This window comes from Mastacembelus armatus, chromosome 12 (genome assembly GCF_900324485.2).
Source record: "Mastacembelus armatus chromosome 12, fMasArm1.2, whole genome shotgun sequence".
Lineage (NCBI taxonomy): Eukaryota > Metazoa > Chordata > Actinopteri > Synbranchiformes > Mastacembelidae > Mastacembelus > Mastacembelus armatus.
In genome coordinates, this window is record NC_046644.1 from 13,214,294 (window position 1) to 13,227,977 (window position 13,684).

General features: G+C 40.1%; 2 protein-coding genes across 3 annotated transcripts; one reads left to right on the top strand and one right to left on the bottom strand.

Annotated features, from left to right (window-relative positions):
• The first annotated feature begins 1,536 nt into the window (after positions 1-1,536).
• Positions 1,537-5,415, top strand: hspa5 (heat shock protein 5). Its single transcript, XM_026296696.2, has 9 exons — positions 1,537-1,698; positions 2,241-2,389; positions 2,506-2,737; positions 2,851-2,988; positions 3,071-3,183; positions 3,274-3,664; positions 3,797-4,034; positions 4,146-4,313; positions 4,420-5,415. Exons 2-9 carry the CDS (start codon positions 2,262-2,264, stop codon positions 4,986-4,988), a joined length of 1,977 nt encoding a protein of 658 aa, XP_026152481.1. The 5' UTR covers positions 1,537-1,698; positions 2,241-2,261; the 3' UTR covers positions 4,989-5,415.
• A 130-nt stretch (positions 5,416-5,545) lies between these two features.
• On the bottom strand, positions 5,546-8,051 carry rabepk (Rab9 effector protein with kelch motifs). Of its 2 annotated transcripts, XM_026296698.1 has the most exons (8): positions 7,882-8,051; positions 7,499-7,553; positions 7,271-7,425; positions 6,913-7,068; positions 6,631-6,795; positions 6,265-6,414; positions 5,945-6,094; positions 5,546-5,826 (listed from the first exon to the last, which is right to left on the bottom strand). In XM_026296698.1, exons 2-8 carry the CDS (start codon positions 7,549-7,551, stop codon positions 5,600-5,602), a joined length of 1,056 nt encoding a protein of 351 aa, XP_026152483.1. In that variant the 5' UTR covers positions 7,552-7,553; positions 7,882-8,051; the 3' UTR covers positions 5,546-5,599. The 2 variants fall into 2 exon arrangements, with proteins under 2 accessions (XP_026152483.1, XP_026152482.1); XM_026296697.1 differs by having other exon boundaries at positions 7,499-8,051.
• Positions 8,052-13,684: the final 5,633 nt, after the last annotated feature.

Below are 13,684 nucleotides of genomic sequence, written 5' to 3' on the forward strand. Positions count from 1 at the left end.
TTTTTCATCTGTAAGTGTGTAAGCTTTGCAAGGAGCACCACAGATTAGCTGAGGATCAAGAATCCCTCTAAAGATAAACCTAAGTACAGTATGATACTGTCTCTCATCCAGTCCGACATATGGCACTGAACTAAAGAAGAAAGAGACAGATGCACATAACATCAAGTGCCCAACAGGGAAAAAATAAAGTCATACAGTCAAGGGAGAACACCATGAAGAGCTGTTTAAATATAAGGCATTAAAAATTAAAGAATAAAAGTAGTCATTGCTTGACATAATATGTAAATTAGGCAAGAAATTTCTAGACTTCTCTTCTTCATACTAAAGCATGTATGTCTGTCTTATTATTCTGTCTTTTTTCAACATCCAGGCTGAAGATTTATCGATTTGCCAGTACCCCCCCCCCCCCCCCCCCAAGCCCAGATTTTATTATTTCTCTTGTCATTTCTAGAAATCTGAGAAAAATTAATTCAGAAATGTTCTAGAAATGAGTAGTATGTTGAGTCAGGAGAGTTCATTGCAACTGGTATCAATAAAATATAAATTCTTTAAATAAAACTGATTTCTTTAGGCTAATTTTGTCAGATTTTTATGTTGTCAAAGAATTATTCAAACAAGTAGTATTCAAATAATTTACACATATGATGACTAGGGCTGAACTACAACAGAAGAGGACCATATGTTTGACAAGATACACATAACAGGTAAACAAAACAAGGTACTATTTGTATATTTAGATATAATACTTTCTTCAGTATTCAATTTCCAGTCAGACTTGACAGCGTGCCGTAGGTCTAAATACTAAGGTCATATAGATTCAAAGGTGACTTTAGTAACCAGTTACCTAACCCTGACCTATTTAAACATATTTGAGATATGTGACAGTGAGCAGAACATAGTGTATTATAGATGATATTATTATTGTTATAATCTGCTTACATCCTGCAGTCTGCAAAGTAATTCAGTAATGCTATGTCTGTGATCAATATGATCCATATTATAATGTAATAGTCAAATTATTGCAGACTGATTGCATTTCCAGGTCTTATTTGTACCTGTGTACATATACTGATGAAACATCCAGACAATCCAGTCCACCTGATGTAACACCATTTCCTTTAAGGCTATTTACTCACATGCAAATAACATTTCTTGTTCACTGCTGTGAGTCATCATTGCTATTCATGTTATTAACACAGTGGTCACAGAATCGCACAGCCTAAAACAGAAAGATGAGAATAAATGTCAAACACATCATATGGGGAGCCATTATGTAAAAAGGGGAGCACTAACTAATGTTTGAAATGTAAAAATGCACCCTTCCTCGTTCAATGGAGTGGCATGTCCTTGCGCCAACTGTGTTCTTGAATCCCCTTGACAGACAGCCAATCAGCACCGAGGCAGTATGCAAAAGTCGTGACGTCGTCTATACCCGATGTGTGCAAATCAGCGGCAGCCAGCGTGCCGGAGGAGGCCAATCAGCGCGTTCCAACGAGCAGCTGCTCAGCCAATCGCAGGCCTCCACGACGGGGAAGAAGTGAGTGCTTATAAATGGAGAGAGCACACTTTATTCAACATCATTACACAGAGGAAAGAATATTGAACAGATAAAAGAGACACGTACACTTTGTGTTAAGAGGCTATTACTGGTTGGGGCATCGTCGAGGCCGTTAATTCACGGATAATACTTCGAATAAGGTAAGTGTTAACATTGTTATGAATATGATAATATGGCAACGTATTATTGTGTTTTATTCAACGACATTTTAAGACCGTTTCATCACGATAAAGTCAGCCAGGGTAATGTTTGAAGATATATTTATTGTGTATTTATTGTATTTTTTACAATTGCTTTTTAAAAGCATATATGCGTTTAATATTCCTGCGGTTTACAATGCGAACGAACGTACTTTAGCTTCTCATTATAGAAAGATATGTTCCCTCATGTTTGCTAGGAGCGCTAACGTGGTTAGACAGCTACCGGCGGCTGGAGACAAGTTAGCTAATGTTATTCGGTGCTGTAACCATCCGAAGATCCAGCCGTACGTCGCCCATTTCGCCCATACAATATTCTTTCACCGCAGCCGCTAGTGCCATGCTTCCCGTTCGTCATGGGGCTGGAACCCAGTAAATGACAGCCAGCATTAGCATTAGCAGTAGCTAGTTGCTGCGTGAACTTGGGAAGCCTACGTCACGAACTCAAGGCCACGTTTTTTAAAAATTGCACTTCTTTTCTGCAGATTTCTTTGTGAACCCGCTACATGGAAGCAAAGATGAAGTTCTTGTGGGTTGTAATGCTAGTGATCGGCACTGTGTTTGCCGATGATGAGGACAAGAAGGAGAATGTGGGCACTGTGGTTGGAATTGACCTGGGGACCACCTACTCATGGTAAGGCTAAAAGTATATTCTAGCCTGATTGTTTTAGAAGACAATGTAATTATGCAACTAATTGGCACTGAAAAAAAATCCTTTTAAATAATAAGCTCTCAAATGTTTTGATGTAGTGTTGGCGTGTTCAAGAATGGCCGTGTGGAGATCATCGCCAATGACCAAGGAAACCGCATCACCCCATCATATGTGGCCTTCACCAGCGAAGGTGAGCGTCTGATTGGTGATGCTGCGAAGAACCAGCTGACCTCTAACCCTGAGAACACGGTCTTTGATGCTAAGCGGTTGATTGGCCGCACTTGGAATGACCCCTCTGTGCAGCAGGACATCAAGTATCTGCCTTTCAAGGTAGGTTTCTGTTCATAACATTTTCAAGTAAACATAATGTACGTAAGGCCTAAAGGTGTTTAGGTAATGTTTGAGCATGCCTCATCCATTAATATTTACACATTTCTTTTCAGGTTACTGAGAAGAAGAGCAAGCCCCATATCCAGGTTGACATTGGTGGTGGCCAGATGAAGACATTTGCCCCCGAGGAGATCTCTGCCATGGTGCTGACAAAGATGAAGGAGACTGCTGAGGCTTATCTGGGCAAGAAGGTACAAAAAAAGTCTAAACAAATATGCAGCTAAAAACCTAGACTAAACAATATATAATTTAACATTATCATCTTTTTCTCAGGTCACACATGCTGTGGTCACTGTCCCTGCCTACTTTAATGACGCTCAGCGCCAAGCCACTAAGGATGCTGGAACCATTGCTGGACTGAATGTTATGAGAATCATCAATGAGCCGTAAGTGTCACTGAAAATGATTTAATGATCAGTTGTCTAACACTTGAAAATATTTTGCTTCCTTTCTTATACTGTTATTGTGTTCTGTAGAACTGCTGCTGCCATTGCTTATGGCCTGGACAAGAGGGATGGCGAGAAGAACATTCTTGTGTTCGATCTGGGCGGTGGTACTTTTGATGTCTCTCTCCTGACCATTGACAATGGTGTGTTTGAAGTGGTGGCCACCAACGGTGACACTCATCTAGGAGGTGAAGACTTTGACCAGCGTGTAATGGAGCACTTCATCAAGCTGTACAAGAAGAAGACTGGCAAAGACGTGCGCAAAGACAACCGTGCTGTGCAGAAGCTGCGTCGTGAGGTTGAGAAAGCCAAGAGGGCGCTGTCTGCCCAGCACCAGGCCCGCATTGAGATTGAGTCCTTCTTTGAAGGTGAAGACTTCTCTGAGACTCTGACCCGTGCCAAGTTTGAGGAGCTGAACATGGTAAGTTTATCTAACCAGTTTAATTGTTAATATACTGACAATTACACAACCAAAACATGCCTAGTTTTGTAAAAACATTTTTGAAAAGCATTCTAACTTTAAAAAAAATTTTTTTTTATAATCTTTATCCAGGACCTGTTCCGTTCTACCATGAAGCCTGTACAGAAGGTACTTGAAGATGCTGACCTGAAGAAGTCTGACATCGATGAGATTGTCCTGGTTGGAGGCTCCACCCGTATCCCCAAAATCCAACAGCTGGTGAAAGAGTTCTTCAATGGCAAGGAGCCCTCCAGGGGCATCAATCCTGATGAGGCTGTGGCATATGGAGCTGCTGTGCAGGCTGGAGTTCTTTCTGGAGAGGAGAACACAGGTGAGTTATAAATAATAATGTAGTAATTTTCTCCCTCCATAGAATGTATCTCTGTTCTACTGAGCTGACCTTTCCGTTTTGGCCTGTTACTAAATGATTTCCTCTCTGCAGGAGATGTGGTTCTTCTGGATGTGTGCCCCCTGACACTTGGTATTGAGACTGTTGGTGGTGTAATGACCAAACTGATCCCCAGGAACACTGTGGTGCCCACCAAGAAATCCCAGATCTTTTCTACAGCTTCTGATAACCAGCCTACTGTCACCATTAAGGTCTATGAAGGTAAGATTTAGACACTGCAACCTACATTTTAAAAATAAGAATTTACTGTATTTAAATGTTCCTGATATGGAGAACATTGCAAAAACTTAATTGACTGTCTGTTCAGGTGAGCGTCCTCTGACGAAAGACAACCATCTGCTGGGCACCTTTGACCTGACTGGCATCCCTCCTGCACCTCGTGGTGTGCCACAGATTGAAGTTACCTTTGAGATTGATGTCAACGGTATTCTGCGAGTCACTGCTGAGGACAAGGGCACAGGCAATAAGAACAAGATCACGATCACAAACGACCAAAACCGTCTGACACCTGAGGATATTGAACGCATGGTGAATGATGCTGAGCGCTTTGCTGATGAAGACAAGAAGCTGAAGGAGAGGATCGATGCCCGCAATGAGCTGGAGAGCTATGCCTACTCTTTGAAGAACCAGATTGGAGATAAGGAGAAACTTGGAGGCAAGTTGTCAGATGATGATAAGGAAGCCATTGAGAAGGCAGTGGAGGAGAAGATTGAGTGGATGGAGTCCCATCAAGATGCTGAGCTGGAAGACTTCCAGGCTAAGAAGAAGGAACTGGAGGAGGTTGTTCAACCCATTATCAGCAAGCTTTATGGTAGTGCAGGAGGACCACCACCTGAGGGTGCAGAAGGTGAGCAAGATGAGAAAGATGAGTTGTAGACAGGTTTGAAGTCAACTGTTTGTCACCCCTTGCCTCTCTGGTAGTTGCACCTAGATGTACATACTGAACTGATGGGACTCAAACAGTGAGAGGTATGGTTGGGAAGGGGTGGCAGTGACGAGAAACCATACTGAATCTTCAGAAAGACTTTAAAATAAAGTTTCGGTGTGTGAGAGGTATTCTCTTCGCTGGAAGGCGGAGATATTCTTCAGCCTGGATAATGAGGCTTGTTACTGCTATTCTAAGGCAGTCCTGATGGGCATCTGTAGTGGGGGGGGGGGACGGGACTTAGTGGAGTTAGGTGGGGTGGGAGTACAGGTGATTATGGGTCCATTGAGTAAGGTTCACAGGCTAGGCTAAAAGTTATTTATTGAATCTGGTCAATGTACTTCTGGAAAGATGTTGAAATAAATGTTTGATACAAAATGTCTTTTTGTTGCATTCATTTATAATTTTAAGTACATCATTAGAGAACATGTTTTTCAATTGTCCTTCTGATTCAATATTCAACCATTCTTATGTTCCAGATCTTCCAGTAAAAAAAAAAAAATGCAAGCACTTTATAATCACTTTAATACAACTTAAGTAAATATTACAGCAGCAAGGCACATTATGTCACCACAGTCACAATACAGTCATTATATATGACGCCCTGAGTATCCATCCCTCCAAATATAAAAACCACATGTATTGTCTCTAAGGCTGTTGGACTCTTAGCTTGTCCCTCATCTCCATTTCTCTCATCACACACCTTCCATGGCAACAAACACATGGAGTGGTCCAGGCGGTTAGGTGGCATATCCCCTTCAAATTTCATGAGGGTCCATCTACTTTTATCTGCAAGCAGAGTGTAACATTACAATATTGACAAATTTATGTTTTTAAGAACAAAACGACTTAATTTATATACAATACAAAGTAAATCATTTATTTCTGTAGGTTAAAGCTGGTATACCTCTGTTAAATCTATACATAGAGTTGCTGGCTCCCTCTGCAGTCATCCCTCCAAAGATGTAGATGTTCTTGTCCAGTACAACAGCAGAGTGGGCTGCTACTCCTGGTGGGATGTCTCCTTTGGACTGCACTTTCTCCCACTTCATGCTCTCTTTGAACACACGACACACAGTTTTATTTATTTTTTAAAACAAAAACCTTTAATCATCCTAATCCTAGATTCTAACAATCTAAATTTTCATCCTCTACTGTGATCATCTGAGACAAGGTAGCTAGGAAATGTAAATACTCTGACAAAGATTGAAGAGAGTTTAGTCTTACTTGTGTCAAGAGAGTACATATCATTGTGGAATTTATCTCCAGTCATTCCTCCATGAATGTAGATCTTTGATCCCACTGCTACGATAACGTGGCCATGTCTGGCTGGTGGGGGTCTGCCTTGTGTTTCTGGTTGGGACCAGGTGGAAGATACTGGAACACACACACACACACACAATATAGAAATTAACACACCATGGTAATTATGACTGTTTCCAACATAATTTAATGTAAATGTGATTTTACTACCTACTACTAAGCAGTGGGCAACATGAACATTTATATATTATAACTTGACCACTGGGAGTCAAAGTGAAATCAACACTAATTGTTTCCATAATGTTAGGAAAGTGGTGTATTCAACACAACCTGTATCAAAGACATGAAGCTTTTGGTCTGACACTGGTGCAGCTCCTGCTTCACCACCAGAAAAGACATACAGTCTGTCCTCATGACAGGCTGAGTTGGTGTGGTATGTCCTGGGACAAGGGGGCATCCCATTTACGGCTACAGTCTTCCAGTGAGATCCACTGTCTGGACAAGTGTACATATGACAGTGGATTCTCTTTATTTACAGGAAGCAGTGGACATATATTGTACAAGCAATCTGCATGATAACACAGCAATAATAGCTACATAACTGGGATTTACCTGTGAGATGTATGTTCTGGATACAGTTGCGATTACCACTCTGCTGTGCGCCCCCAAACACCCACAAGCTGTGAGGGTAGCTCTCTGGCACAAAGCTGCAGTGTTCGTACCGTGCCTCCAAACCCTCCCACTGTGGGATGTCCCATTCATGATTATCTGGTGCAGACAAGTACAATTATTCATTTTATCTTGACTAATCTTTAGTTTATGGTGATGGAAGTATTGTTTATGTTGGGTCAAAACATACTATATTAAACACAGTGCACACAAAAGCACTGAAATCTTTCTTTTTTTTGCATCTGTTTTCACAATCTCCTTTTTCCTACATGTACTATAAATTACATATCTGTTAGTTTACCCAGATTTATAATATGGGAATATGAGAAACTGCCACTGGGGTTGGCTCCCCCAACAATAAGGATGCTTCCCTTTCCTCCTTCTCCAGATGGGATGAATGTACAGGTGTGACCCACACTAACACCCGGAGCACTCCCCCTGGGTATCAAAGAATACCTGTAGGCAACAAAAGGATTTTTTAAGAACAAATCACATTTTCAGTGTAACTATTCAGTCTGAATTTACTTACCACATTCCTTCTTTGGGTTTATCCAAAGGGTCAAGAACCGGGAGAAACTCCATGGCTGTCAAATATAACGTTATATGAAAAACGGGTATGTTACTGTTTCTTCACGGTGCTGTGTTGCATGTCTTTAGCTACTTGTTATGGCAATTAACGTTAACGTTAATACGTTTCGATGGTATCCACGTAACTAACTGAGCCCTTAGCGTACGGTAAACGTGGCAACAATCGAAGCAGTCTAGAAAACAGAAGATTTTATAGTTTTGTAGTTAAACCGTTAGGCACATTCATTAGCTAATGCATTAAGACTTAGGAACACACAGCTCCACCACGCTGCTAACGATACTCGCTAACAGGAAAAACTTATGAAGAGCTTCCGCCCGACTAACCTGAAAGACCCCCCCAAAAAAGACCAATTATCCGTAACAACTAGCTGGAGTCGGTTTTCTTTGGCAACACTTTATGTCTTCGATGTAATCCCAGCAGTTATTGTGGCGACACGTGAAGATAAAGTTAGCTTTAATCAACCCAGAGCCATAACATACGTTGAAACGCTACGTAATATGTTACGTTGGCAACGTGTAGCGTTATTCGTGTATGTTTCAAACGTAGTTGCCATGGTTGCCTGTAGCACATGCGCAGTTCACCAAAATGCGTCAGTTTAACTAATGTGAATTGCTCCCATGCTTGCGAAAAAAAAACAAACTAATAAGACAGCCAGCAGTGTCTCCTGTCCAGGTTAAGAGGTAGGCTACAAGTTAAACGTTTATGGTAAAGTTGCAGGTTGAGAATTATTGACTTTTCATACATGTGGTCTTGACTCTAATGTAAAAGCAGGGAATGACGGAACAATTAAACATTATTAAGATGAAACACCTGAGCCCACATCAACCAATCGACTAAAGCAGTGCAGCTGATTTGCACCGTGTAGCCGATACAGGAAATATCAGTATTCATTAAACACTAGAATAAGTAAACGGAGATACATTCTGTGAAACAGATGAAATAGGAAATGCATCATATGTTTAGAAAATATGTCAGGAATTAGCGTTAGTAAAAATTTGAAGCACATGCATTCGATGCAGTAAATATAAACTTTTATTTTCCACGAGACTGTCATTAGATGGTATATTTCATATATATATGTGTATATATAGGATCTTGGGATCTTCACTAGCACTTGGGGACCGGGACGTCTGGCCGCCCCTAGCCGGTCTAAGAACACCTGAGGAAGAAAACTCCACTGGCTCCATCTAGTTGTGACGGATAATTGGTCTTTTTTTGGGGTCTTTCAGGTTATTCGGGCAGAAGCTCTTCATAAATTATTCCTGTTAGCGAGTCTCCCGCTGCCGAACAGGGCCATTAAAGACTGGCCCCAGTTTTGGATCCTATCAAGGTACTGTTTACAGTGCTTTTTTCATAGTTCTTTTTGGTTGCTGACCCTAGTAAATTGAATAGCCACTTGGACTTCCATTTTCACTTTCTCACATTGGCGTGGGTATTAATTGAATGTCCGGTCCCATGGTGGTGGGGAATGTCACAAGATGGCATTACATAGTATGTCCACTAGGCTGTGCCATTGTATTTTTTGATAAAACTAGTGTTGGCTGGCCTGCCTCATGTTTTGCTGTCTTAATACAGCATTTTGAAAACAAAGGATAAAATGATCCACTTCTGATTGATCACTTAAAAAGGCTGTCATTAGCACAACATTCAACACAGGTGCATGCTGTTTCACACATATGTATGTTTGTGGGAAATAATAGCTTGTGAAGTACCACGAAGTTAAATACAAAAACATATTTTCTGAAAAAACAAATGCATTTCATTACATAGTAAATGCAAAATGTCAAATTCAGCAGTATGTACAGCAGATCTATTGAGAACGAACTAATTCTTGATTAGTCTCTTTATGGCAAAATGCAGACTACACAATATGTAAAAGAATGAATGAATCAAACCTATTTTATCATCATGGATACTTTTCTCCAAAATGTAATGTAGCAAAGATAGAAAGTAAAATGAAATGCAAGTGGACAACTACAAAATACCTCAAAATTATATTTATGTACAGTAAGTGTTACTGCAGATGACTTTCGGAATAAAAAATACCCATTCTTTCAATGTTCTGCTGAATACTTTCCAAAGATGTCTACAGAAGATTTTACACAGGCACCCGGATTACCAGAGCAAAGTGTGCTGCACTACAGGCCTCAATGGTTATAACTCATGCTGACATGCCAAATGAACAGGACTAAAACAGAAAAGAATGCAACAGCCATAAACTCCAAAGCAGAGTGAGGTTTTGTTATATGGTCCTTGGAGATTTATAGCATTACTGTGGTGAGCTCTGCAAGCCTGATCCCTTACAGCCATTCTTGAGCTTCATAAAATCAGTATGTCATGTTGAAATGTATCACAGATTCCTGGAGTTGCTTTGATGAAGAGATTGCAAATTTGTAAGAGAGGACCAGGCACAAAACAGCAACAAGACCACAACTCAAAGAAATCTTGGTGTCAAAAAAGCAGGTGCTGTTTGTTGATAAGCAGTATGCCCGTGACTGAGGTTCTCAGGAAATGGTTAGGAGAATAAGTGCATGTTCATCAGAAAATAGCATTATAAATCACTGCATCAGATTATCAGGAGGACAATAATATCAAAACAAACCACTCTACTACTATTTTTAACATTCCTGATAAATGTTTACTTTCCATATCCCTAGAGTCATATGTTTTTGAGCTAATGAAATCCAGGTTAGCTGTGAGGTAACTACAAATTATTTAGTCTTTCTATGACATGAAACAATAATGAGGATCTCTTATGCCTCAGAAAATAAAATGAAACTTACATTGGTGGTTTTGGTCTTTTCTCTTTCTTGGCACCTTTACCTCGAGCCGTTGACCAGATTTTTGATGTTTTGAAGCCTATAGTTTAATTCTCTAGTGTTTTTTTTTTTTATAGTTAAACATTTGGCTGATGTCAGTGCCTCACATCATGGTCTTACTTACTATGAATTTCTAGAAGCTCAATTCATTTAGCAGTCAGTTCAGTCTGTTCCCACTAGCTGCTCAGCTTCCTTTGAGGCAATCTGGACATCTCTGCACACAGGCTTCTCTCACAGTGATAGAATTTACCTACAGTCAAACCTGTACAGTCATCCCCGATTGCAAATATAAAATTTCCTTGGTTTGTGGAACTTATCTTCTGCATCTTAATGAAGTCTCCCCCAGCTCTTTTTTTCCTTTTGGATATTTCCCCTTTTGCACATTCCTTTGCCTTGCACAAACTACGGCTGTACATTGCAGTTCCTTATCATGCATGAACTTGGGACTATTTGTCCTCTGTGGTTTTCACTCACAAATTATTGCTTGTTCAGTGACTAAAACTGCTGCACTCTACTGCTAATACACTCATTATACAATAAGTCACTGTACGTTACAGCTTTTAATAAAATAATAGAGCACTGGTAGATAGAAAATATGTTGCACTGGTACAATTTGATTTATCGATTAGCTGGGTGTCAGCTAATTTTGACAATAAATTGGTCAAACATTTTTCACAGCACAAATGCCAACTATTTGATATTCTTCAATGTGACAAGTAACTTTTTTTCATTGCTCATACCACAATAAGTACAAGTAGGTACACAAAATGAACAAACTAAAAACTGTGTGCCTTGTTTAATTTTATTGGACTGGTGTTGTCCTGTATTTACAGTATATATGCCTGTATCTAAAATGTTTGAACCTAAGCGTCCTAAAAAGTGTGTGTATTTTAGTGTGTCTGTGTGGCAGACTGACACGTGAAAATCCTGTTCGGACCATGCCATGCTACTGTGGTATTATCTGCCCAGTTTCCGGTGCAGGGAAGCAGAGTATGAATTTCAGAGACCTCCTTTGTTTTCCCTTCACTGTAACTGATAAGGAGCAAATGAATCAGGGGCTTTTTGCAGAGAGACAGAATGAGAGGAAAAGGGAAAATCATTATGACTTTTCAAAGTCCTGAGGAAGGGCCGAGAGGCAGGCGAAAGAGATAATTGGCAATATATTTTTTTGTCAGCCCAAAATAGTTTCTCGAAGTCCATGGTATTGTTGTGTGCACGTTGTATACAATCCTTGCTGATTTAAATTGGGACACTGTGTGTGGTAGGCAGTAGGCAATTCAACAACCAGATTTTTTTTCCATCCCCCTTAAATAAAGCTTGATTTGGCTGCCTTCTTAGTGGGTGGGCAGCGTGGTAATCAGGATTAATATGGAAAGTTCATCTCTGGGTTACTGGTTCACTGCCACTGGGCAAGATGTCAAAACAGTGGGCTGTAGCTATTGCTATTGTGTCACAATGCAGCCCGAGGTGAGCTACGTCATTCTATAAAGCAATGTGGATTATTGCTACAAATACAGTACTGGATTATTGCTACAAATACAGTACTGGTGATTTAATCTAGGTATTAAAAACATGTTTTTTTTTTGTTTTGTTTTTTTTTTATTATTGTTGTTGGCTTGGGAGGCATCTGTAGGCTGCTTTTGTCAGTGTTTGTTCTCTGTGAACTACCACATCAGTTCTAGGAAACTGAACTGGCATTGTTAAGTTAACCTCAGGCTTTCACGTTATTAGTACTTTTGTGTGTATCTGTTACCAGTAGTTGGCTCATTAACAACAGGCAGATTAAACAGAATTTGTAAGAACATTCAGACATGTTTATATAAATGGATTTTGTTCTTGTCTAATGTATATGATTTACAGACCATATCTAAGCTTAGTAATGTTGCTGTATGTTCTTTATTTGGTCCAAATTTAGGGCAGATAATTGTAAAATCTTGGCCATTGGCTGCCCGTTTGTGTAAATAAGAAAACTGTAGTGTAAGAGAATCAGTAGTACAGAATATAGAGTATTTGTACTTTTGTGCATATTGTGCAGATGCACATTTAATGAATGGTAATAAAATATCTTTGTCTGCATGGCGATTGTGTGTTTTGAAATGTGCAGATGAAAATGGTGACTAGTCTTGACAGCTAGAACCCACAGAATTCTTGGATAAAAGACAACTGAATATAGCAACAGATTTCATCTTAACTCTTGCTGAAGCATGAAGTAAAATGGCACAAATATACAATTACTGTCATTTCTGTACATTTTTAAAAAACCATTTCATTTCTCTGATCTTTCTCACTAACTGCTTGCATATGCGCGCGCACACACACACACACACACACACACAAACACAAACAAGCATCACGTTTCATGTCTTCTCTCCCCTATAGTTGCTGAAACCATCTTGTCTGCTGCACGAGTGAGCATTCTCTCTTCAGGATGACCTGTCTCAAAGTTTACTTGCGGAAGGCCCCTGCCAACTCCTCTGAGACATCATCCTTTCTCCTCAGTACCTACGGTGAGCTGCATTCCTTTTCTTTTTTTGTTGAGTAAAGTAGACTGTCATGTTACATTGATGTATATGATTGTTGAACAGCTTTGGCATGAACCTATGGCATCCTACAAAAGAGTTTCTGTCTGCCTGGCAGGATCTGTATTTCTTTCTTTCATGGTGACGGTTAAGGAATGTGTCCATGTTATATAAAAGACTGTGTCACATAGGTCTGACAGCACAGACACCCGATCCCGCAGCATGTCTAACATGAGAAGGATATTACTAGCTGCAACAAGTGGGCTCAGATGTAGCAACAAGTCCTTTGGTCTGGTAATGAGGCTGCCCCTCCTTATCTGGTGACACCCTAAATCATTTATGAAGGGTATTAGCCAGTCTGGAGGAGGGTGCACCTGCACTATTTACTGGGAATAAAGCCTCATCCATTATCCAGTACCTGTCCACACAAATGAATATGGATAAGATATTACTGGAGTGCTGTGTCAGTTGTGGAGGAGGCTTTTGTATTTCATGTCTGCAATGCAATTATGTCTGAGGGGAAGTTTTGACAGTGGTGAAATTTAAAAGCCTGCTTAGAAGATTAATTTCCATGCAGCTTTGTAGTAAAACATCAGGAAAATGTGTATTTTATTTTTATATGCGTGAATGAATGAAGTACCATATGTTGCTTTTCTTTCCTGTTTGAAGTGCTGCTCTATCAGCCAAGCACTGGGCTTTGATTTTTGCCTTTATCACCTTTTCTGCTTCTTCTCCAAATGCTTCTTTGTCTAGCTGCCCCCTTTTTTTTCTGTTGACAACTTGGTATT

Excerpts from the sequence above, each read along its gene's own strand:
- hspa5 (XM_026296696.2), top strand. The coding sequence starts at position 2,262 with ATGGAAGCAAAGATGAAGTTCTTGTGGGTTGTAATGCTAGTGATCGGC. Across the intron at positions 2,738-2,850 it reads TCAAGTATCTGCCTTTCAAG|GTTACTGAGAAGAAGAGCAA; the intron begins GTAGGTTTCTGT and ends ATTTCTTTTCAG. Across the intron at positions 3,665-3,796 it reads AGTTTGAGGAGCTGAACATG|GACCTGTTCCGTTCTACCAT; the intron begins GTAAGTTTATCT and ends ATCTTTATCCAG.
- rabepk (XM_026296698.1), bottom strand. The coding sequence starts at position 7,551 with ATGGAGTTTCTCCCGGTTCTTGACCCTTTGGATAAACCCAAAGAAGGA. Across the intron at positions 6,796-6,912 it reads CCAGAACATACATCTCACAG|ACAGTGGATCTCACTGGAAG; the intron begins GTAAATCCCAGT and ends ACACTTGTCCAG. Across the intron at positions 5,827-5,944 it reads TATGTATAGATTTAACAGAG|ATAAAAGTAGATGGACCCTC; the intron begins GTATACCAGCTT and ends CTCTGCTTGCAG.